The 25,408-nt window shown below is 36.3% G+C and overlaps 2 protein-coding genes across 4 annotated transcripts in view; both read left to right on the plus strand.

Moving 5' to 3' along the window:
* Window positions 1-7,609, plus strand: part of crebrf (creb3 regulatory factor) — a 27,653-nt gene extending 20,044 nt beyond the window's left edge. Inside the window, exons 5-9 of the mRNA XM_048167247.1 lie at window positions 2,786-3,007; window positions 3,190-3,379; window positions 3,659-3,732; window positions 5,816-5,938; window positions 7,491-7,609. Of these exons, the coding sequence (XP_048023204.1) occupies window positions 2,786-3,007; window positions 3,190-3,379; window positions 3,659-3,732; window positions 5,816-5,938; window positions 7,491-7,609 (728 nt within the window). The remainder of the gene's footprint in view (window positions 1-2,785; window positions 3,008-3,189; window positions 3,380-3,658; window positions 3,733-5,815; window positions 5,939-7,490) is intronic.
* Window positions 5,829-24,518, plus strand: bnip1b (BCL2 interacting protein 1b). 3 transcript variants are annotated; one of them, XM_048166816.1, is made up of 7 exons: window positions 5,829-5,938; window positions 15,660-15,806; window positions 15,976-16,068; window positions 19,482-19,573; window positions 19,764-19,865; window positions 21,711-21,829; window positions 23,721-24,518. In XM_048166816.1, the coding sequence occupies exons 2-7, from the start codon at window positions 15,723-15,725 to the stop codon at window positions 23,915-23,917; spliced, it is 687 nt and encodes a 228-aa protein (XP_048022773.1). In that variant the 5' UTR covers window positions 5,829-5,938; window positions 15,660-15,722; the 3' UTR covers window positions 23,918-24,518. The 3 variants fall into 3 exon arrangements, with proteins under 3 accessions (XP_048022773.1, XP_048022772.1, XP_048022774.1); XM_048166815.1 differs by lacking the exon at window positions 5,829-5,938 and adding an exon at window positions 7,608-7,769; XM_048166817.1 differs by lacking the exon at window positions 5,829-5,938 and adding an exon at window positions 7,616-7,730.
* Window positions 24,519-25,408: the final 890 nt, after the last annotated feature.

The raw sequence follows: 25,408 nt of genomic DNA on the forward strand, positions 1-25,408 counted from the left end.
GACCTTTGCCTCAATGAACCCCTAATTACTGCTTATTATTACTTAGTAAGGTAGTTTTTAAGTTTAGGTATTGGGTAGGGTTATGGGATGTAGAATATGGTCATGCAGAATAAGGCATTAATATCGGTTAGCAAACAACATTGTATTAACGTGTGCGCGGAGTGTGGACCGCCTGTGACTGACTGTATTTGTCGTCTAACTGCATGAACCAAACCGTGACATCCATAACGTACGGTTTGGGACGAATACATGTACCGTTACACCCCTAGTACTGATACAGATCTGACGCTTTTGCTCATGCACTGTACTGTACATTCAGAAAACTAAGCATTATACTTCTAGACGTACCATACTTAGTGCCACCAAGTGAGTACACAGTACATTCAGCACACATAGACCTACAACTAAGTGAGCAGGAAGAGTGAGTATTGACCTTAATCAGGGTAGCGTCATATTTTGTATATTTTGTACAAGTTTTGACAGAAATGAAAACAAGGCTAGGCTGAGGTAGGAGTACAGTATGTTCAATGGATTGTACTGTTGTTTAACAGCTGACAAATGTCTTTTCGAAAAGAAAAAAACTCCATAAAAGCATTTTGAGAGTTGTGAATATTAAGTGATCTAGGACTTTTATACAGTGCTTGCCATTGTAAAGACTGTCTATTACTCACAGCCTTGTTTTCATCCACGCTAAATTTAATATGGTGTCTAACCTGACTAAGTCTGTATCGCGTTCATTCTCCTAGAATGTCATTGCTCTCAACTATATTTGGGAAGTTCATTTTAGGACATTTAGCTACTTGGAAAATTGCATTGTAAGGCTGTGTGAAGATAACCCACGGGAAGTGAAAGTAACAGTTGATCTTACCCAATACTTTGTTATACGTTACCTTTACATTTATGCATTTGGCAGATGCTTTTATTCAAAGTCACTTACATTGCATTTAAGGTAAACATTTGATCAATTCTTGCTTTCCCTGGGAATCGAACCCATGACCTTGGTATCATGCATATTCACGTAAAGGTTCTTAAAGGCACAAATTCTTTTGTTGTTTTTTTTTTTTTTTTGAGCAGCATTATGGAGTTAATAATTAAAGCATTTTGTAAAAATGTGTGTTTCTGTGTACCTACTTAAAAGGATAGTTCACCCAAAAATGAAAATTCTGTCCTCAGTTGTTCACCCTCATGTTGTTCCAAACCCATAGGACTTTCGTTCATGTGTTTCATTAAAATATTGTAATTTAAACCTGAGAGATTTCTGTCCCTCGATTGAAAGTGATCGCCTTATATGATGAACAGATTTAATTTATGCTTTTATTCACATATAAACACTGATCAACGCACATACATAGTGCACATTATTAAAGGGTTAGTTCACCCAAAAATGAAATTTCTGTCATTAATTATTCACCCTCATGTCGTTCCAAACCTGTAAAACCTTCGTTCATCTTCAGAAAACAAATGAAGATATTTTTGATGAAATCCAAGAGGTTTTTTATCTCCCATAGAAAGCAACAAAATTACCACATTCAAGTTCCAGAAAAGTAGTAAAGACATCATTAAAATAGTCAACGTGACTACAGTATAACCTTAATGTTATGAAGTGATGAGAATACTTTTTGTGCAAAAAAACAAATAACATCTTTATTCAACAATTTCTTCTCTTCCCTGTCATTCTCCTACACAGTTTAGGAGAATTTGCATAGGAGAATGACAGGGTAGAGAAGACATTTTTGAATAAAGTCTTTTATTCACCATTGTTAAAATCCACTGTTTTTAAGTTGACTATTTTAATGATGTTTTTACTACTTTTCTGGACCTTGAATGTGGTAATTTCGGTGCTTTCTATGGGAGATAAAAAACCTTGGATTTCATCGAAAATATCTTAATTTGTGTTCTGAAGATGAACAAAGGGCTTACGGGTTTGGAGCGACATGAGGGTGAGTAATTAATGACAGAATTTTTTTTGGGTGAACTAACCCTTTAAATATGATAAACTGAAGCTCAACCGTACTTGATGCTTAAGAACAAACCTCATTGGCACTTACATGTTAAGCAAGCACATTTGATTGTCTGTTTACCATATTTGATGTCTATGGAAAGTAGTAATTATTTATTTATTATAATTTGTTGTTTTAAAATGATACCTATGGGTTATATAAAATGAATACTCTGCAAGCATGCAGTATGCACAATTTACTTACACTTTTGACAATATTATATGATTAATTACAGCAGTTTGCAATTTTAGGGTTTGGATGATGCCTTGGTAAAAACTAGTGACTCTAGCTAAGAAGCCTGAAACCTTTCAGAAAGAGGTTGTTGAAGTATCATAATTTGTGTCAAACCCTAAGTGTGTCCTCATCCACCCGTTCTGTTGGAAACTGAAGAGAACCAAATTTCCACCTGTCGGAAAAAATTATTTGAAACGGCACTCGCTGGACCTCTGTTTTGTTTGCTTGTCAGCTCAAATTAAATGAAGTGTGAATTTTTTTAAAAAAAGCTTATTTTCTGGTTGCTCTTCAAACATTTTGTTTGTAAACATTGTAATTTCACCTATTGCGTTATGATTTTCTGTTGAAGTTAATATTTAACGACTGGACTGTATTCGAAAATTGTAGCATTACTGAAATAATGGTACGTAACAGCAAGTACCAGAAGTGTCAGCGCTCATATTTTTCTTAAAAATTTAGGATTATGCATTTGCGATTCTATAAATGCATGTTAGGAAAAGATCATTGTTTCTCTCTTTCTTCCTCTCATTACCATCCTCTCTTTTAAACAGGATGTGACACTGATATGGTTGATGATGTCAAAGGCCTGACAGCTGGGATTTCCAGGAAGAGGGGAAAGCGTAGATACTTTTGGGAGTATAGTGAGCAGATCATCCCATCCAAACAGGAGCGCATGCTGAAACCCTCCGAGTGGGACCGAGACACCCTTCCCAGCAACATGTACCAAAAGAATGGCCTGCACCATGGTGAGATATTTTCTGTCCATCTCATAGGTTCCCTCTTTACAATTATAGACAAACAGTGGCTATTCAGTTTATGCTACAGATTATAATCACAGCAGTTCACAATATTTAAAGCTTTTACAAAATTTTGGAAAGACTGGCAATCATTTTGAACATGTTGCAATATCTCAAGCCTGATATATTAATTGCCAATGCTTGACCAACTTGTTTAGGAAAATACACATTGAAGAAATCGCGGCGGACGGATGTGGAAGATCTTACTCCAAACCCACGAAAACTGCTTCAGATTGGCAATGAACTCCGGAAGCTCAATAAAGTTATCAGTGACCTGACGCCCGTTAGTGAATTACCCCTAACTGCTCGGCCTCGGTCTCGCAAGGAGAAGAACAAGCTTGCATCCAGGTAAATCTTGCTATTTGAACTACTACTGCTTTCATTTCTCAAAGCCAACATCCCAGTGTTTTCTCTTAAATTTATTCTTGTGCAATGCTAAACCAGCATAGATAGACTGGTCAAACTGTATTGTGGACGGTTAATGAATAAAATTCTAAAATGCAGTGCACCATAAATACTAACTTAAATAGTAACTTTATCAGTGAAGAGGGAAATATTGTAAACAGGTAAGTATGCAGATGAAATGACACTTCTTAAATTCTTCTTTTTGGTTGTTTTCTCCACCAGGGCCTGCAGGCTGAAGAAAAAAGCTCAGTATGAAGCCAACAAAGTCAAGTTATGGGGCCTTGGAACTGAATATGGTATTATATTTTGACATGGAAATCAAATATTAAAGGAAATGCTTTAGATTGTGTATTATAGAATGTCTCGAGATTCTGTTTTGCTTACCAGGGGTGCGATTCCGAAAAGCATTGTTAGCCAACTATGGAGCAAAACAAAACAACGGTTAGGAATTAGAAGTCTAAAAGAAGAATATTTAAAGAGGATTTTGATATAAGAGAAGAGGAGCTTGAGTTTATTGCCCAGCCCTATTTGTTTCAACCGCGAGTGATGTCTACTGTCACTTAAAGGGGTGGTTCAGTGGTTTTTTTTCTAGGCTTGATTGTGTTTTAGGGGCACAGTTTAACATGTCTTAATGCTTCGTTTTTTTGAAAACGCTGTATTTTTCATATATTTTACCTTTATTCTACACCTCTGTTTCCACTGTCATATGAACGGCTCGTTTGATTTCCTGGTTCTATGAAGCCACTCCCTCCGAAATACGCAATGTTTTTGTAAAGGTAGCGTTTAATTTATAGCATGAACAACTGTTTGTCTATGAACATAGACATTCGTTGTAGAAGTATGCACTAGAACTTAGCTAACTGGCTAGCAAAAACGAGTTGCTCTTTGTATATGTCCTTGATGCATTAAAAATAGCAACAGAACTATAACATTACGTTTAAAAGACATGTACAAACAATAAAACGTACTTACAGTTTGAAGCCAATAAACAGCAGCTTCTGCTTTTAAAGTGGGAACTGCTTCTTTCAGTAAAAGCCTTTGTGCAAATCCAGCATTGAACTCGTGTAGATTCTGGAAGCGGTCTTCAGCGCCACATCCAGTGTAGAAAATATCACAGATTATAATGGGTTGTATATCTTTTGACACGTCGCGTCGCGCAGCTCGCGTTCGGTGTAAACAACTCTTCCGCTTCCATTATACTGTGCCACATGGCCTCGCCCACTTTGTTGCATGTTCCCGGGGGTGTGTTTTGCAGGGTTTATGATGTCACCAACCCGGGAAGAAGCTCGTTGTAGTCCAAACCGGTCGTTTTTGTAGGCATTAAACTGCCGTTACTTTAAAAGACAATATCTCCATTTGCATTGAACTTTCAGCACTGTAACTTTGCAGATACTGTTTATGCTCAAGCAGCAACATTACACACTAACTAAAGTTAAAAAAGTGAAATCGCATTGAACCACCCCTTTAAGCTTACGCTACTCCTACATGCTGTGCCATAGGTCGAGTCAGAGGAACTCGACTTGCGTATGGCCTTTACCGGAAGCCAGTGATTATAGTTTACAAAGTTATAAATATGGATATTTTTCTTACAAAAATGCATCGCTTCACTTTAGAAGGCCTTTATTAACCCCCTGGAGTCGTATGGATTACTTTTATGATGGATGGATGCACTTTTTTGGGCTTCAAAATCTTGAGCGCCAGTCAATGCCATTACAAAGCCATTATATTTTTTTAATATAACTTTTAATATAACGATTGTGTTAAAAGAAGAAAGTCATATACACCTAGGATGGCTTGAGGGTGAGTAAATTAGGGGATAATTTTTATTTTTGGGTGAACTAACCCTTTAATAAATTATCTTGAGTAAAATAAACAGCTGACATCCAGTTCAGTTCAATCTATATCTTTCATTTTGAATATATACAAATTTCATTTACATCTTTTAGTTTGACGAGATTTAAAGCACAGATTTTGAATGTGCATGTGCATACATGCTCTAGTACATAAGAACGAGCATATGATTGAATCTGGAAATAAAGCAAAATGAATTAAATGCATTAATTCAATCTCAACCAGAAGAAAAGATTACTCCACCACCTGCGTGACATCATTAACCAAAGTGGTTGAACAACAAATTTGCGACAATATGGTTTCGGGAAACAGTCGTGAATATCGAGTTGATTTCTCCAGTGATGCAACATACTATGGTAGTGAAGTAGCGAGTTATGTCGTTGTTCAGGAAGCGCACCCCAGTTTGAGTGCAACCACCTTGCTTACCTTTGAAACAGGGCTGTCAAGTTTTTGTGCATACTTACAACCAAGCAAATTCATCCATGTATGCCAAGAATGAAACAAAGATATGGTTATCTTCTTTTTCAGATCGTTTGCTCTTCGTGATCAATGCAATCAAAGAAGAGATAGTCAACAGAGTTCAGGATATCTCAAATGACAAAGAAACAAGCATGACAGAGAAGTTGGATAAACTCATTGATGATACCCTAGGTAAGAAAATGTGCTGCATCGCAAATGCTAATTATGTGTGACCTTGTACAGACTGTCTTCAAGTTTTCCTCAAGCACACTAGTAACAGCTAGATGCATCTTACAAGCTGCGTTGCAAGAAATCTGCATGTTTTACAAGCGTGATCAAGCTGCATCCTCTCAAACAGCTACAATCCTTGTGCCTTCAAGAATTTTAAGAGCCTCCACTTTGCTTTGCTCTGTTTTCTTTTTGTTAGGGACAATGAGCACATCACCACACCACAAATTTATCCTCATCCTACTGTTGTAGCAGTTATCAAAACAACTTTAAAAGAACATAAGATTAATGTTTTTCATTATCACTGAAATAGTTTACTGGACCAAACTGAAACCATACAACAGAACAGGGTGGAAGCTCATGAACTGATAGCATATTTTGCCCAAGGCTGGGAAGTAAACACCCTGTAACGAACAAAAAAAACTCTTCGGCTACGTCAGGAAAGTTTTTAGAAATGGTAATCTTGTCAGTTTCATTACTTTGCTGAAATTGTATGGAAGTGTTAATACTATAAAATTTCACAGGGCAAAAAAAGGTCCATTGTCCACTACTAGTGTAGTGATGTATGAAGCACAGCTCACACATAAGCCACTTTAAAACTAAGCATCTTTCTGTTTGTCAACGTGGCGAATTTGCGTGACCAACTTGAACGCTATGCGAAATCTGTGTGGGGAAATCTTCCGCCCTCACGTGACATTCCGATGGATTTCACGTGGATTCCTATTGAAATGGCTGGATTTCACCCATGAAAATTTGCTGAAAAACGGTAAATGTGACCGCAATTTTAATTCCTGGTTTGAAAACATAGACACATCACTAAGGGGCAGCATTAGTGTCTTTTCTGTGCACTCGTTTTAAAGGATTAGTTCGCTTCAGAATTAAAATGTCCTGATAATTTACTCACCCCCATGTCATCCAAGATGTTGTCTTTCTTTCTTCAGTCGAAAAGAAATTAAGGTTTTTGAGGAAAACATTCCAGGATTTTTCTCCATATAGTGGACTTCACTGGGGTTCAACGGGTTGAAGGACCAAATTACAGTTTCAGTGCAGCTTCAAAGGGCTCTACACAATCCCAGCCGAGGAATAAGTGTCTTATCTAGTGAAACGATTGGTCAGTTTTTCGCCCTACTGTGGTACTTCGGCCTACATCACGTGTGACCTTTCCAACATGATTACGTAATGCGTGGCGCATCGTTTCACTAGGTAAGACCCTTATTCCTCGTCTGGGATCATGTAGAGCCCTTTGAAGCTGCATTGAAACTGCATTTTGGCCCTTCAACCCGTTGTACCCCATTGAAGTCCACTATATGGAGAAAAATCCTGGAATGTTTTCCTCAAAAACCATAACTTCTTTTCAACTGAAGAAAGAAAGACATAAACATCTTGGATAAATTATCAGGAACTTTTTAATTCTGAAGTGAACCAATCCTTTAATGGAAATTCTTACCTAACAGTTCAATATGTTTACATACTCTTATTGGGGAAAAAAAATAATAGCTTCTCTTTGTTCATGCAGTGCAGCCACCAGTGGCTGGCCAGACTTCAGACTTTGTGAATCAGATCCTGGAGAACACTGGGAAAGGAGATCCCACCGGAGGGCTGGTGGGGTTGCGTGTGCCCACATCGAAAGTGTAACGCCACCCCGGCAGGCACCTCGGAGCACACATGAAGCCATCCGCGCCATTCTTGTCCCACACTGTAACGGCCCGACACTCTGCATGTCCATTTCACTTGGAGACACATCCTCACATTGAAAGTGAATACATGCATACGACACCTGCCTGTCTGTGCATACGTATGTATATATTCACCTCTTGCGCACCAATGGAAATGAAACTATAGTAGTTAACCTTTGCACTCAGTAGTCTGTTTCCTACCATGTGTGCATGTGGCAGGTATCAATCAACAGGCCGCCATGTTGAAAATATTAAAAGCCAATATATGAGATACCTCCAACAAATGAGATAAAGAGAGAAAAAAAGCTAAACAATGATCACCAGTCTTTGCTGTAGCCATTTTCCTCTTGCATCCAGCTAAATCTGTCAAATGCCCATAAAGCGTTTTGAAAAGCAGAGCAGAGAAACTACGAAGGCATTGGCTCCTTTGATTTAGCAGTCAAAAGGGTATAAATGCAGACTTTCCGAGCTTTTGAACGCGGCATGTACTATTTCACCTTTATACACCAACAACAACAATGCTGAGGCAAATACGGAAGAACACAAACACTGATGTTCAACAAAGAGTAGTGCGACGTTACTGAAGTTCGGTGTATATATGTAGGACAGAGATGCATCAAGAGAGTAGTTGGTGAGGAAACGGGCCTCGACGCCCGTTTCCGCACACTTGCGATCGTCTCAGGTTGGAGAGAAAGAGAAAGAGTGTGTGTGTGTGTGTGTGTTTTTTCCTTCCTCTTTCTTTGACTTGAGCAGATGGTCAGTTAAATCCCTTATTGTAAATAGGCGGAATGATTATTATCCACTGGTGAAACCTTTTCCTTTCTACACTTTGGTTGAAGTGCCCTCGCATCAAATCACCCTTGATGTTGTTTTGCGAATTCTCAGCGAAAGGGGCTTAAAAAGTTGATTCCCAGATTGGGTTTTGTTTATATTTGTACTTTATACAAGTAAGATTCATTGTGCCTTGTAATCGCGGAGTTGAGGAAAAATAAAACTCGATAGAGAGCGCAAATGGACCATTTTGCAGAAAGCAAGTAGTCGAGGGGGGAGTCGAGGTTTGTAATGTAATTCAGCTCTTTAAAGATACTCTGAATGTACATAGGAACATGGAAAATATATATGCCACAGAGTCTGTGCTTTGTATCAAAAGATGGCTCTGGCAAATGTCTTTTTTCGGTACTTCGTTTAAGAGGGGATGGGGGGTGGGCGGTGTCGTACTATAAGAAATATTCGCATAGAAAATACAAAAATGATGTTTGCACACTATATTTTGATTGTTTTGTTTTTTGTACCAAAGACACATGCAACTTAAAATGGCAACTAGCCAGTCTAAGTAAGGATTTGCACAGCTTACCTGACACCGTATTGAATGTAGGAAAAATGGTAGGGTCAGGGATTTCTAATGAACTGTGAAATTTGCTTGGGTCCAATTCTCTGCAGAAAGAAGCGTTCATTTGCATCCTCGTCGAATTTTGTACTGTTCTTTTTTTGTTCTCTTGAAATGTTTGTACCACCGTTCGGTTTCCCTCCACGCAGTTTTGTTGCGTATTCAAAAGTCGAGCTATACAGATGTTTTTGTTTTGCCCATAAAAAGACATGATCACAAAAACCAACAGTTTACTATTCTTGCTATAGTTGTAGAGGAGAGCGCATACACAAAAATACACAAAGTCCTTGTTTATAGTTTGTAAAAGCATTAATCCATGCACACGTCGATATTAAGAATCGATAAGTTACTCAGCATGAAACGTTTCTATGCTTGTGTCTTCTTACTCTTATCATTGAAATATTGAAATTGTGTATATTTTTGTAGAGATTGCCTTTATCTTTCCTCTCCGCGCTGCCCACAGATCTCTCTTCTGAAATGTTTTTGAAAGCGCTTATCTTGCTAAGGAAAATCAGATGATCCTTTGCAAATATTTTTTTTTTAAATTGTATTTAACACAACGATAACTTATATACTTTGCCGGCTGAATCTCATGATAAAAAGTCCAGTATTAAAGAAAAGAAAAGTACATTTAAATTTACTACAACACATTACCATTACAATTTACATCAAGAAATTGAGAAATTAGTCTTCATTTTAATGATTAAAGTAAGTTTTCGTGAGATTTCCCTGCCTCCATAATCTCAAGCTGCTGCAAATTTGTTCAATCTGAAAAATCTCTTCCAAAGGCCTTTTAAAAGTGACTTTATTCTTGATGCTGAAGCTTGTGGAGAAGGTTGTTGCTCAAATATCATTTTGATCAAAGAAGGGAGAATATTTTTTCCTTTAAAATCTAAAGTGGTAGAAAGAGTTTTGTAAAGCTATTTTTCTGTATTTACTTTTGGTAGCATAGTAAAGATTATATATTCCGTCCATTATGTGTTGTAACTTCTTCTTTTTTTTTTTTTTCCTTTTTTTTTTTTGTACATAGAAAGGAATTTAGATTTATTCTAAATGTGGAATATATATATTATATATCTATAAATCTATAAATGTATAATAAGTTCTATATTACATGTAAGAAAGCAAAAGCACTTTGTCTAGACAAAAAGAAAAAACAAAACAACAACAAAAAAAGCTTCCCCCCTCCCATTTGCTGCTAAACCGACCTCGTTTGAATGCTGCGGTGCGTACTTGACTTTTGCCATCTTGACCAGAGCAGTGTGACAGAGAGGTCTTGAGTGGAGAAAGACATTCGTATGCGTGAGGTCTCTGACGTCACAATCTTCATTTGCCTTCAGTAGACATTTCCTATGGAAAAATACAAATTCTGCTTTGGATTTTTCTTCAGGTCGATGTACAGTGTTGACACATTCTCTCTGGCCAGAGATTGGTATTGTTGTCATTGATTTTTTTAAAGTAATTTTTTACTTACTGAGGGAAATCTGAGATATTTGAAAAAGTAGCTCAGAAAAAAAAAAAAAAAGAAATATATATATAAAATCGCTGTACTGTAAGGCAGTTCCATTTGCCATGGGGAATCAATTGGACTAGTCTTTATTTTGTTTTTAGTTTTTTTGTCTTTAAGAGCCCATCTATTCTCAAAAGACGGCAAAGCCGTTTGCTATTGCGACAACAACTGGCCTTTCTTGTGCCATCTACAGCTCAAAGCTTCCAGGAAAGTCATGATAATGACTCGAACGTATAAAAAATAAGGATCGTCCTGTAAAATAAGCTTGATGGCAAGTGACAATGAGCATACGGAGATGGAAATGCATGTTGTCCTTCTGTCGACGGCCTGCTGTATTGAGAGCGTTTGGTGGTTATTGTAGTGCGCAAGCTCTGGCATTCAACGTGATGTTGTGAGCTGTGCTGTTTAGTGTTTTAACCAGGGGACTCTGTGGCATTCAAACAGTTAAGGAAAAGGTTGCTATTTAAAGCCAGTATTTTATCTTTCTTTCTTTTTTTGTTTTTGTTTTTGCTGTTAAGCTTTTTATATAAAGAAAGATATTTAAAGAACACATACACATATACACGCACACATTTGTATATGTGTGTTTGTTTTGTTTTGTTTCATAATGGGCTGTCACATAAGAATGAATTATGTTTATTTTATAATCTTGGGGAAAATTTTTTCTGCCTTCAAAACCACAGATATATGCATTGAATACATAAAAAAAAAAAACAGCAGTTCACAAAAAGTAAATATAATTCACTATTTAATATATTTTTGCGCAGTTTAAATATGTTTCTTGCATAGTCCGACATTTAGCATCATATTCTTTTTTTTTTTTTTTTTTTTTTTTCAAAGGGAAATAATGTAGCTTTCTGTTTATGAACGATTTGCGTGGTTTGCTTGTTTTTTTTTTTTGTTTTTTTTTGCGCAATTTTATTAGAATTCGCTCGTACCGTGATATGCTAATGTATCCTGAAATAAAAAAAAAAGAGTAAGCTAGCTATTTCAATTTGATTGATTGATTGATTGATTGATTGATTGATTGATTGTTTTCATCGTCTGCATATTGTTGATGATTCAATAATTTTGGACGCAAAGCTGCTAAATCATGTTGTAAAATTGTGTAGAGAATCAAAGATCATTCCCTGTTACATTCAAGCTACGAGCAATGGGTTTTATATGATAAACAATTATTTATCGAGATGGATCTTATGCCACTATATTTATACAGCGGATTCATCAAACTCACTTTGGATTCTTTCTAAAATGGCTACAGTATATACTCAAGAGCATTCAAACAAGCATTTACCTTTCCTTTTCAATGGTTTTTGTAGATATGTGTTCGCTATATTCAAGAAAGATTACTCCTATTGGTGCACTATGCAGGTTTTCCTCTGTAGAAAGACAGGATGATGCTTTCGTTTACAGCACTTGTGTTTCTTTTCTTTTCTTTCCTTTCCTTTTTTTTTAACAATTGTATCTGATTTATGGGTTTTGTAAAAGTACTTATCGATGGAAAACAACATGGTGACGAAACTGAGAAATAGCATTTCACGGAAGGCGGCCTGTCTTATTGTTGCTAAATAAACATGCTCTTTCCAATGTATTTAACCTATTGAATGTTGTAGATTTGTTTTGCTTTTGTGCTGTTGTTTAATGGACCTTGATGAATCATTTTACAATTCTGTGCATTTTGTTACTCTGTATCTTGTGTTCTCGTTTCAAGGTTTAGCAGCAGAACTCGAGCATGCATTCCTACATATCATGACTCCTGCTGCTGCTCGTAAATGTTCCATTAACGAATCTGTATGATCCCTTTACATATGATATTCGAGACCATGGATATGTTTGTTTGCGCATGCTAACCTCGCTAAATTGATATTCATGGAGCTTTTGCGACAGACAGTCTTTATTCTAACCAATGAGCACAAATGGGAAAAGAACCTTTGATACTTTGACGTAAATCACCTCCATCACTCTCCACGAGCTGAAAAAGACCCACGTTGCACTTGGTTTTACAGAATTTCCCATGTTATTTTTGAAATGATGCCTGCAAAATCAGGTGCCTTATTCAGACATGAGAATCCAAACTTGATCTATTGACATTTTTTACAGAAATGAGATTTTGCCCAATATGCCAAGAATTAAATTGTTTCCTCTGAAATTCCTTCTCTTTTGTTTGTTTTCCTGCTGTGTCGAGCAGTGAGCTTGCTTCAGATGAGAACTGTTGCTGCTTTGCCCTCTTACAGTTTTCATTGAAAGATGAATGTAGTCTTCCTTCAGTGGAGTCCAATACGATTAAACGTAAAGACTTTGTCCCGTATGTTTTGGTTGAGAGACTATCCAAAGAGTGCTGCAATCATAGACTCATTTTTTTTTTTTTTTTTTCTTAAATGTTTATATCATCAATTATATATATATATATATATATATATAAACCATGTGAGATTTCTTCTGTTTAGGTTCTGGTGCAAGTTTGAATCTGCCTTTGTTTTGACCTCGTCTTGATTCGGTAGAAGCATTCGTACATGATACATTGTAACTTTTATACGTTCGACGTACGTAGTGGTGGATTCTTCAGAAGCCCTCGGAGTGGAAGAAGCTTTGCAAAGACAATGTCAAACCTTTATCATTGTGTCCCCTCGAGATTATTGTGCCTCCCGATTCTTCTGGATCTTCTGTTCCTCAGATCGCCGGCTAAGACCTGGAGCAGAGTCATTCTCCGACAAACAAACAAACTGAAATGGCCTTCAGCAGTTGTTCTCCATTGAACAGAATCAAGGTTTTCCACAAACACAAACACGAAAAAAATAAAACGACACAAGCAGAGGTGCGCATTTTGCTCGGCCTAGTCAGTCGCGGAGGGCGGGAAGTCTTGGCGGACATCCCCATTCGTACGCTTTCCTTGCACTCAGTCACTCCCTCAGAGAAAAGTTGAGTCTTCTTCTGGTGGTTTCCGCTGCATGGCTCCCTTCACGGCAAAAGGGGGAAAGAAGCTCTTCGTTTTATTGGGTTCAAAAAAACGTGGACATTGGGTAGGAGTCCTGTCTCGCCACCCATGGTGCTGAATTTCAAAATATGTACTTGAACATCCTCAGAGCTATGACTTGGCATGTGTGGTCAGGTCCGTGAACTCTTCTCCCTCCCCAATCTTGCGCTAGAAACCGTTCCGAAATAAAGTTGCTCTTACGACATCTGCTCAAGCCACTGCAACACCTGTGCCAAGACCCGACCCCATAGCGGGCGCTCAGATTGGACTTGGACCGAACCAGTGGTCGGGCGGGAAAAGGGCCGTGCTAATGTAGCGGTGATAGCTTATTTTGATTGTCTGTCTGTTTGTTTGTTTTTGTTTTTCTGTTGAGGAAGACATGGAGAAGCTAGTAGGGTCACTTGGACTGTTGGGCCCAGATCTCTCGAATCACAAACGGACCCTAAAAACTAACCTTACCAAAAAGGTCGACGACGACGACGAACGCTCGCACCTGTCCGATCGCATGCTTTTCTACACGATTACGCTGCAATGATTTACATTCCCTTCCAAACCTTTGCCAAATTTGCATCGAACTACTAAATTGACCTTCAACATTGGAAGCGGGTTTGCGAAAACGTAACCAGGGCCACCGAAAGCTTTTTGTTTCGATTCCTTTCGTTTCTTTAGTTCTGAAAATCCATGCAACATTCAATTTACAAACGACTGACATGAAGTGTCAGTTCTTTGAAAAAGAACGAAAAACGAAGAAAAAAAAAAAAACACAATACGTGAACTTGTGCTTCTAATGTTGTATGGTATTCTACTTGATAATTTAGCATGGGATCTTTAAGTAGCTAGTATTGTGTGTGTACTCCCCAAGTGTAAAATCTCTCTCTCTCTCTCTCTCTCTCTCTCTCTCTCTCTTTATTTTATTTCTTTTTTTTCGTTCGTTCGTTTGTTCTAGTCAGTAGGAAGGCTGTATTTCATTGCTAAGTGCTCTGTCATAGATCTCTTGGTGATATTCTTAAGCAAAACTTTGCAAAAGTGTATCCTACTGAAACTAACAGTTACTTGATCCTATTAGCAATGTCTATATTTGTAGTTCACATATATGCCTGTTCAAATACAATATCTTGACAGTTGTTCTATTTATGTTTCAGTGTTGTGCTGGGTTTCGACATTTTCTTTCGCTTTTGTTTCTTTTGTTTTTTTCGGCACAACTAGTTGGAGAACAGCTTGGTTTATTGAGCCTTGTTAGTGTACAGATGTGAAGTAGGCTTAAAAGCAGTTGTGATTGATCTTCAAAATGTGTCTGTTTGTGTTATTGTGCCTCTTATTATTTGATTTCAATTTTTTGTATTATCCTTAATTATGTCTGCATTGTATCAGCCCAGAGTTGGTACCACAATTCTGCTTGTAACCATGATAGTCTAATTCTATTATTGATTTTACTATCAAAATAAACATTAGAAACTGCAGCACTTCATCTGTCGCGTGTTTTCACTGGATTGCCTTCTAAACCGCAATATTTTTCATAACTTAAACCATGCAAGCAGTAGATTTATGCTTAGATTAAATGCCATGTTGACAACTGCCCCGTTGACTCTGCTGCCTCGTTCTGTTCTTCCTCTCTTCTCTTCCTACAATTCTTTCTCTCTTCCTCACTCTGTTCTTGGATGCCTTCTGGCAGCAGTCATGCATTTCTCAGTCAAAGTGAAACCAGAAAACTTTCCCCTACTTTGTCTGTCAGTAGTTAGTAGTGGAGTTTGGTTGTGTTTCACAGTATGTTTGAATGTTAAGAACTTATTTTTTAACTGTGCAAAAACAAACTAGCTCATTTTAAATAAATAATATAGCCTACATACATTACATTTGGCACAGTATAACAAAATTGGCTACGGTATTCCATCTTAAAATGTAATTTATTCTTGTGATGACACAGCTGAATTTTCAGCAGCCATTACTCCAGTTTTCAGTGTCACATGATCTGATGCTTTATACATATATATATATATATATATATATATATATATATATATATATATATATATATATATATCAATGTAATAAACCCTTTATAAATAAATAATGCATTTTTAGGAAAACAGTATTATAAAGTAGTGTTATGTATGCATCACATTGCTTTCTGTTCCCAGAAAAAAGGCGTTGTGAAAATGCGTTAACCTTTGGACCTTCTGACGTACCGTATAACAACAAAGATGGCGTCGTCTTCAGATGTACACGTCCGAATATGTGGCCAAGAAATTGTCAAATACGATCTGGAAATTAAAGCTCTTATTCAGGTAGACTTCATTCTTCACATTAACACATCTGCCAGGGTCTTGCTGTCAATCTTGTTCGAGAAACTAACTCTCTAAATACGAAGACGTGGCCATAATTGCCGTGCCTTTCTCAGCCAGCATCAATGGAAACGAAATTCTTGTTTCAAAAAAGTCTTATTTTTCGTGTCAGGACATAAGAGAGTGCTGTGGGCCACAGGCGGTGCTGATGGAGCTCAACTCTACAGTGAAGGAAAAGTTCAATCAGTTAAGACTGAGGATTCAGGTACATTCGTCATTTCATATAACCTTTAAGATGAATTCATATAACCATTAAGAGATGTGAGTGTAACAGTCTAACAAACTGCTGTCACCACTCTACAGATAACAATAATAACGATATAAGAACTAATTCAAAATATAAGAAGCTTCCAGAATCCACGTTACTTTCATCTTTTTTTATTATTATTATTTTTAGCGTTATTTTTATTTTTTTCAATAATTGACAAATTTATTTAAAATTGATCTATAATGCAGTATTTTTGATCTGCATTTATTTTAATTATTTATTTATTTTCAATGAAGGTAGCCAGTGCCAGTTACTGTGGTTTTATTGTTACTGTTATGGCTTAAACTATTGTTAGCAGTGTAACATTTTGTGATGGACAGCTGGATAATATCCATCATGATTATAATTGCATTATTGACATTTTGCAGGTATTTATATAATTGTATGAATGACACCGGCACATTTCATTGTCAAACATTGTTGTTCATTTGCATTTAACAAAAAAAGTAATATTTGAAACATTGCATATTGGCAAATATACTTGATATATGTAACATTAAGTGTTAAATCAACCAAACGTTTTTATTATTATTATTTTGTTCATATGTTGTCAAAATATAAAAAAAAATTACTGGGGGTAAAAATGACATTAGAAAGACGGCAGCAGCATTATTTAATTTTACACAGAGATTGCTACACTACCGGTCAAAAGTTTGGAAACATATACAGTATATACAACATATACAAACAATACAGAAAAAACAGTAATATCAAATTATGGTTTTCTATTTTAATATACTTTAATGTATAATTTATTTCTGTGATGCAAAGCTGAATTGTCAGCATCATTACTCCAGTCACATAATCCTTCAGAAATCATTGTAATATGCTGATTTATTATCAATGTTGGAAACAGTTGTGCTGCTTAATATTATTTTATAATCTGTGATACTTTTTCAGGATTCTTTGATGAATAAAAAGTTAAAAACAATATCAGCATTTATTTAAAATACACTACCGTTCAAAAGTTTGGGGTCAGTAATTTTTTTTTCCTTTCTTTTTTTTTGGAAAGAAATTAATACTTTTATTCAGCATGGATGTGTTAAATTGATAAAAAGTCATATTAAAGATTTATATTGTTAGAAAAGATTTATATTTTTAATAAATGCTGTTCTTTTTAACCTTTTATTCATCAATGAATCCTGAAAAAAGTATCACAGGTTCCAAAAATATATTAAGCAACACAACTGTTTTCAACATTTGTATTAAATCAGAATATTAGAATGATTTCTGAAGGATCATGTGACACAAAAGATTGGAGTAATGATGCTGAAAATTCAGCTTTGATCACAGGTATAAAAACATATTTTAAAGTATATTAAAATAGAAAACCATAATTTTAAATTGTAATAACATTTCGCAATATTATTGTTTTTTTTGTTGTATTTATTATGAAATAAATGCTGCCTAATGAGCATAAGAGACTTCGTTCAAAAACATTAAAAATAGTAATGTTTCCAAACTTTTGACCGGTAGTGTGTCTATTAGTAAATTCTGTTGATTCTGTCAATCTTTGTTGCATTATATGGCAACAGTGACAGTTCAAAAATGGGAGAAAGCAGTTTTCAAGCTTTTTTCCCCTAAGTTTGCATGCCTGTAACTCAAGAAGTATTAAAGATATCTTAATATAGTTTAGATTTATTTATTTTTTTTTCGTTTGATATCTTCAGTTTTAAGGCTCTACATGTTTCAATCCCAGAGATATGGGGATCTCAGTGTGGCTCCATGAGTAAATAATTAAATTATACACATTTTCATTGTTCAAAAACCAAATTAATTTTGCGAACAGCTGATACTTACTGTATTTAAAGAGAAATGTCTGAAGAACAAACATGTCTGAATCTTTTGTAACATTATAAATGTCTTTACTGCCACTTTGATTGATTTAATGCATCTTGCTGTAAAAGTATTCATTTCTTTAATTTCTTTTCAATTTTACTGACCCCAAACTTTTGAACGGTAGTGTATATGCTACAAAGCTTTGTATTTCAGATAAATGCTGTTCTTTTGAACTTTCTATTCATCAAGGAATCCTGAAAAAAAAAAAAGTACACAACTGTTTTCAACATTGAAAATAACATAAATGTTTATTGAGCAGCAAATCAGCATATTAGAATGATTTCTGAAGGATCATGTGACACTGAAACTGGAGTAACGATGCTGAAAATTCAGCTTTGCATCACAGGAATAAATTACTTTGTCAAATATATTTAAATAGTATACAGTTATTTTAAATTGTAATAATATTTCACAACTGTTTTTTACTGCCAATTTTTAATTAAATGCAAATTAGCCTTGGTGAGCAGAGATTTGTAGAACTGTACATTTCTGAAATGCAAAAGTGTAATAAAAGCACCAGCTAAATAGCCATGAGTATCCTTATTCTTAATAACAGTATATTTTTGTACTTTCAAATCAAGAAATTTACATTTTATGTGAATAAATACACATAAAATGTGTATTTTGGAATTTTGGAATGCAATCATGTGAGAGACTTCTGGGAAGTCATTATGCCAAATCAATTTGGTGACAGACTTTGGCTCTGGCATTTCAGAATGACTATATGAGATGCTGTGCAAAGAATTTTTTTTTTTTTTTTTTTTTTTTGCGCATCGAGGAATTTATTTGGTAAATGTGTTTCCAATTGTAGTTTTATGCGCATGTTTTCTTATCTGACAAAAAAATATATCCGCCTCAGTTGAGTGCATATGTTTTTTTTATGCGCATTCTCATGTTTCCAACCAGCATATCCCAAAATGCTCATAAAATAGGTGGGTGGAAACATAGCTAATCATATTACACCCTTTCTCCAATCCACTGGAGCACATTCACCTTGCCAGCACTCGTTCAGCAAGCTGGTCAGCTTCTGCATCACTGTGGCTTCTGGAGATTAGCTGGGATTTGATCCATTTCTGGTGCCATGTTGTTTCTAAGCGAGCGAATGGCCTTCTTAACATTGGTGGCCGTAATTGGAAGTCTGCTATACTGTTTTAAAAACTCTGTGATTTACATTACAAGCTGCCATAATTTCATCGTACTTTTTGTCCATATAAATAACACTTTTTTGCTCCTTTTGAGCCTCTGAATAAAATTGATGTTTTTTTTTCCCTCATTGAATATAAGCTCCATATTCTCACTGTATCATACTACTGTACTATATGGGCAATAAAAGCCTGATGTATCAAATATGATACAAAACATAAAACAAACTTTCTCTTTTTATATTTTGTTTAAAGGTCCAATAAAGTGTTCCATTTAAAAAACAAACAAAAAACCTGATTAATATTTAATTTGTCAGGCTTTACAGGGTTAACATTGCTGATATTAGCAAAACTAAATTTTTTTGATAGGACATGGAACAGATGGCGAAAGAACAAGACCGAGAGACTGATAAGCAAGCTATCTTGAGTGAAACGGAAGGCCATCGGAAGCAGATGTTCAGGTTAGAAAAACAATATTCTCTGATTATTTTCTGATTATGTGCTGAATGTTAGAGTTAGAGTATACGTTATTGTCCTTTTCAGGAAATTTGTTTTGGACTCAAAGCTGCAGTAATACACCACTTTTACACCAATAACTTTCATTGCAATGTCAGATATATCACTTCTGATATCACTTCTCCCATGTCTCAGCAACCAGACGGCGTGGAGGAAGGCAAATCTAGCCTGTAAGCTGGCCATTGATAATCTGGAGAAGGATGAACTGCTTCAAGGAGGTGACACAGTGAGACAAAGGTAAATCATGCTGCTGTTAGGGGCAGTTATTTTCAACCAATCAGAATCAAGTCATTGGGCCCTATTTTAACGATCTAAACACAAAGTGTAAAGCGCACGGCGCAGGTGCACTCAGGGCGTGTCCAAATCCACTTATGCTATTTTAACGACGGAAAAACGATCTGTGCGCCGGGCGCATTTTTGAAATGGGTTGTCCCTATTCTCTTAATGAGTAATGGGCGTAACATTCAATAAACCAATCAGAGTGTCATCTCCCATTCCCTTTAAGAGCGAGATGCGCTCTTGCCATGGCGGATTGCTATTTACATGGCGGAATTTGTTGGCGGAAAAGCTGAACTTTTTTATATTTATGTAGCCTACACAATAATATTCTTTTACACTGTAATCCTTTTGTTTTTAATATTTGGCATGTTTGTGTGATGCGCATCCCTGTGTGTAATAAGCAAAGTCGACGCGCACTGTGGACGCGCCCAGAGGCGTAGTTTCTACCAACGCGCTCTAACAAAAAAATATTGCGCCATTGACTTTAGACTTTAGACCAGGTTTGAGTTGGTCTATTTTCAGCTCCTTAAAATAGCAATGTGCCGGCAATGCACCTGAACACACCTCTTTTTTAGACCAGCACACTCATGGGCGCACTAACTGGCGCAAATGCATTTACTAATTTAAAGGTGCCCAAGAACGTTCTTTCACAAGATGTAATATAAGTCTAAGGTGTCTCCTGAATGTGTCTGTGAAGTTTCAGCTCAAAATACCCCATAGATTTTTTTAAATTAATTTTTTTAACTGCCTATTTTGGGGCATCATTAACAATGCACTGATTTACACTCTGTGCCGCCCCCTTAAATCGCGTGCTCCCTGCCACACCAGCTGTCGACTATATTACAGCGCATTTACAAAGTTCACACAGCTAATATAACCCTCAAATGGATCTTTACAAGATGTTCGTCATGCATGCTGCATGCATGCTTCGAATTATGTGAGTAAAGTATTTATTTGGATGTTAAAGTTTTATTCTGAGTGAATTTGAGGCTGTCCTCCATGGCTAACGGCTAATGCTACGCTTTTGGAGAGATTTATAAAGAAAGAAGTTGTGTTTATGAATTATACAGACTGCAATTTTTAAAAAAATGAAAATAGCGACGGCTCTTGTCTCCGTGAATACAGTAAGAAACGATGGTAACTTTAACCTCATTTAACAGTACATTAGCAACATGCTAACGAAACATTTAGAAAGACAATTTACAAATATCAGTAAAAATATCATGCTATCATGGATCATGTCAGTTATTATTGCTCCATCTGCCATTTTTCGCTGTTGTTCTTGCTTACCTAGTCTGTTGATTCACCTGTGCACAGATCCAGACGTTAATACTGGCTGCCCTTGTCTAATGCCTTTTATAATGTTGGGAACATCATGGGCTGGCATTATGCAAATATTGGGGCGTACACCCCGACTGTTACGTAACAGTCGGTGTTATGTTGAGATTCGCCTGTTCTTTGGAGGTCTTTTAAACAAATGAGATTTATATAAGAAGGAGGAAACAATGGTGTTTGAGACTCACTGTATGTCTTTTCCATGTACTGAACTCTTGTTATTTAACTATGCCAAGGTAAATTCAATTTTTGAATCAAGGGCACCTTTAAGGATGTGGCGCTGAACGGGAAAACGCGAACGGCGCCGGACGCAAACTAGCAAACACACTTGCGCTGCGCCTTGCGTCGCATTGCGCCGGGTGTATTATAGGGCTCATTGTGTTTGAGTATTTTACTACTGAACAAACACTGTTAGCCAGTACTCTTTTAGCCGTCTTTACTGAATTTTCCATGTTGTTTTGGGTTCAGGAAGGCCACTAAAGAGAGTTTGGTGCAGACGTCCAGTGACATCACAGAGAGTCTGATGAGCATCAGCCGTATGATGTCACAGCAGGTGCAGCAGAGCGAGGAGACCATCGGAACTCTGGGTAAAAAAAAAAAAAAAAAAAAAAAATCCTACGAGCTCTAGGTCATTGTGTCTTAATATCACCACCATCATGATATAATAATATCAATCTATTAAAGGAGTAGTACACCCACAGATGAGTAGAAATTGTGCAGAATTGTCAGTTGTGGGTGATTTATTGCTGTTGCTAATTAACAAGGTTTTACATCTAAAGAAATTAAAAACACGTTTGAGAAAGTTTATTTTATTCTGTTTTGAAATCACATGACCTTAAAGGATTAGTCCACTTTTAAATACACTTTTCCTGATAAATTTACTCACCCCCATGTCATCCAAGATGTTCATGTCTTTCTCTCTTCAGTCGAAAAGAAATGAAGGTTTTTGAGGAAAACATTCCAGGATTTTTCTCCTTACAGTGGATTTCAATGGCTACCAACAGGTTGAAGGTCAAAATTCAGTTTCAGGAGCTTCAAGGGCTTTAAACGATACCAGATGAGAAATAAGGGTCTAGCTACGAATCGTGGTCATTTTCGGAAAAAAATACAACCGTTTAAGCTTTATAAACAAAATAGCGCCTTGAACGTACTTTCCGCTTCCGCATTCTTCATAATGCTTACGCTGAATGTTCTACGCCTTCCCTATTCAAGTACGGAAAAAAACAACTGGCGCTGCGTTCGTTCCGTAATAGAATAGGGAAGGCGTAGACATTCAGCGTAAGCGTTATGAAGAATGCGGAAGCGGAAAGTATGTTCAAGGCGATATTTTGTTTATAAAGCTTAAACGGTTGTATTTTTTTCGAAAATGACGATCGACCTAGATAAGATCCTTATTACTCATGATCGTTTAAAGCCCTTGAAGCTGCACTGAAACTGTAATTTTGACCTTCAATCGGTTGGTAGCCATTGAAATCCACTGTAAGGAGAAAAATCCTGGAATGTTTTCCTCAAAAACCTTCATTTCTTTTCGATCAAGAGAGAAAGACATGAACATCTGTGACATGGGGGTGAGTAAATTTTCAGGAAAAGTGTATTTAAAAGTGGACTAATCCTTTAATTTAGGTCTTAAAATTAGCTGAATACATCCTCAGATGAGCAACAAAACATGACATATAAAACCATGCCATTATTTATTTAACAAAAACTTGGCCAAAATGGAAAAGCCATGTGTGACAAACTAAGGACACCCTTGCTGCTTACATAGGAATTAATAGGGTAAGAATCAGTCAGGCCCTGCTAATCAAATGCCTTTGATTAACTGATCATCAGCAAGTGTGATCGCCTCTATAAAAGCAGAAGTTCTGGCAGTTTGCTTGTGTGTGTAGCCTTCAGGTGTGTGTTAACACAATGCCAAGGAGGAAAGACATCAGCAATGATCTTTGAGAAGCAATTGTTGCTGCCATCAATCTGAGAATGGTTATACGGCCATTTTAAAACAATTTGAAGTCCATCATTTGACAGTGAGGAAGATTATTCACATGGAAAACATGACATTACAAGACATTAGGAAAATACAGATTATAAATATAATTTGTGCCGCCACATTACATTGCTAAAAATCATTTGGTATCCTTACCTTGTTTTAGTAATTCTATAAAATACATATCAGAGAAGAGCTATTCTCCATCTTTTCCACTGTCCAAATAGTATTTTTAATTGCTTTAAACAAATCAAATTTATGCAATGTTGCCTATAAGGTAAACATATATTTTAGGATGTTTATATAGGCTGTTTTTTAATGGAAACAAGCCGTTTTGCAATGTAAATAATTGTCTGGTAATGGTATCGCCGAGTCCAAACTGAGTGGAAAAGTAACATTTCCAAACTGCAACGGTCATGTCACTGTGTCCTTTTAACCTCATGGAGGCAAATTACTTTTCCACCATCCTTAAGTTTAAGTTTTTGCTCTCTTTCCAGCTACATCCTCAAGAACTGTACAAGAGACAAATGAAGAGTTTAAGGCCATGACGGGAACCATTCACTTGGGGCGAAAACTTATCCTGAAATATAATCGCCGTGAACTGACCGACAAACTTCTGATCTTTTTAGCTCTTGCTCTGTTTCTGGCTACCGTGCTCTACATCCTGAAAAAGAGACTCTTCCCCTTCATTTAGCGGAAAAGTGAACTGTGTCACCTTAGTGCTTTCCAGAAATCATTCTGTGAATGTTACAACTCAAATTGGACCAACAGTTCTTAAACCAATGGTTTTCTCAAAATGAGAACTCTGTCATCCACCCTTAAGAGTGAGCGAATGATGACAGAAGTTTCAACGCTCTCAAGGGACACGATTACTGAAGTGTTCACTAAACAGAATGAGCTTTCCAGAAGCAAATAAATGCACTTATGCATTTCACTACATTAGTCTTACTGATTGCATTTTCATATTCAGAAGCATATTTAGTAATCGTTGTTGTTTGTACAGTAATGAAATGTTTTGATTTCGGGTTAGTCCTGTAATATTTCATAACCCTGACACAATGTGTGCATAAAGTTCAGAACAACCTCAAAGATGTGTGCGCCATATGAACTACTGTAATGAATAATATATATTCTGTATCTGTAACTCATTAGAATATAATGAAAATGTACATTATGGTATCTGACATCTTTCATGTTGTTTACAGCATCAGCAATGCCTCTCTAAGTGATTGCTATTCCAGTGAACCCTGTTGAAAACGCCTGATTTATTCTCCATTAAAGATCTCGGAGCACGATTTTAGTCTGTTCACAACATCCAACGTGTTTGGGGTTGTGAGAGTCTTGCATGTTCTTTAGTGGAATGAACCACTAGAGGGCGTTGTATCTCTTTTTTTTTTTTTTTTTTTACTGCAATGTGTGTCTGGATTTGTCTTACCAAGTAGTTGACTTTATTTAGAACTGATTAGTTTTGTCAAATGTTTGGAATAATTTTTATTGGTACATACATTTGATCAAAAATACAGTAATATTGGGAAATATTATTTTCATTTCAGCAGTGTTGGGGGAAGTTATTTTTAAATGTAATGTTACAATATTGAGTTTCTCCCTAAAAAAGTAATTTCATTACTTGATTACTTGTTATGGAAAGTAATGTTACATTACTTTTGCTTTACTTTTTGCTGCTTTTGGCAAATATAAAGGCCCTTTCACACCAAAAGTGAAATGAATAAGCCTCAGGTTGATAAAGGGTTGCAGATTCATGCCTGTACAGTAGAGGGCGCTGCTCAAACAAATCTGTCAGCTGTGCTGCCATTCTGAATTACAGACGAATAGGATTTTTGTATCCATTTTGAAAAATGATCTAGAATTATATCATTGAGAGATTTATTTATTAAAATACCTAGACATCTTACAGAATTTTTAACCTCAATACCTTCTACCTGATCTTTGTCAAGACTGTGAATGGACAAAAGACATAATTTCACTCTTATTTTGATTGACTGAGAGACCAGACGCATTAGAAAATAAATTTAAAGCATCCAAAATAACAGGAACCTGTTTCTCGTTTTTTTAAGAACAAACAGGTTTTATCTGCCAGCTGACTAATTAGAAAAGTGTGTTCTGCTACTAGAATACCCTAAACAACTATTAAGACCAACAAATACAAAAAATGGGACACCCTTGT

The sequence above is a fragment of the Megalobrama amblycephala genome, linkage group LG18 (genome assembly GCF_018812025.1).
Source record: "Megalobrama amblycephala isolate DHTTF-2021 linkage group LG18, ASM1881202v1, whole genome shotgun sequence".
Classification (NCBI taxonomy): Eukaryota; Metazoa; Chordata; class Actinopteri; order Cypriniformes; family Xenocyprididae; genus Megalobrama; species Megalobrama amblycephala.

What these genes read in the sequence shown, in the direction of transcription:
- bnip1b (XM_048166816.1), top strand. Translation starts at nt 15,723, where the DNA reads ATGGCGTCGTCTTCAGATGTACACGTCCGAATATGTGGCCAAGAAATT. An exon ending in AAATTAAAGCTCTTATTCAG is followed by an intron (nt 15,807 to 15,975) that starts GTAGACTTCATT and finishes TTTTCGTGTCAG; the next exon opens with GACATAAGAGAGTGCTGTGG. An exon ending in CATCGGAAGCAGATGTTCAG is followed by an intron (nt 19,574 to 19,763) that starts GTTAGAAAAACA and finishes CCCATGTCTCAG; the next exon opens with CAACCAGACGGCGTGGAGGA.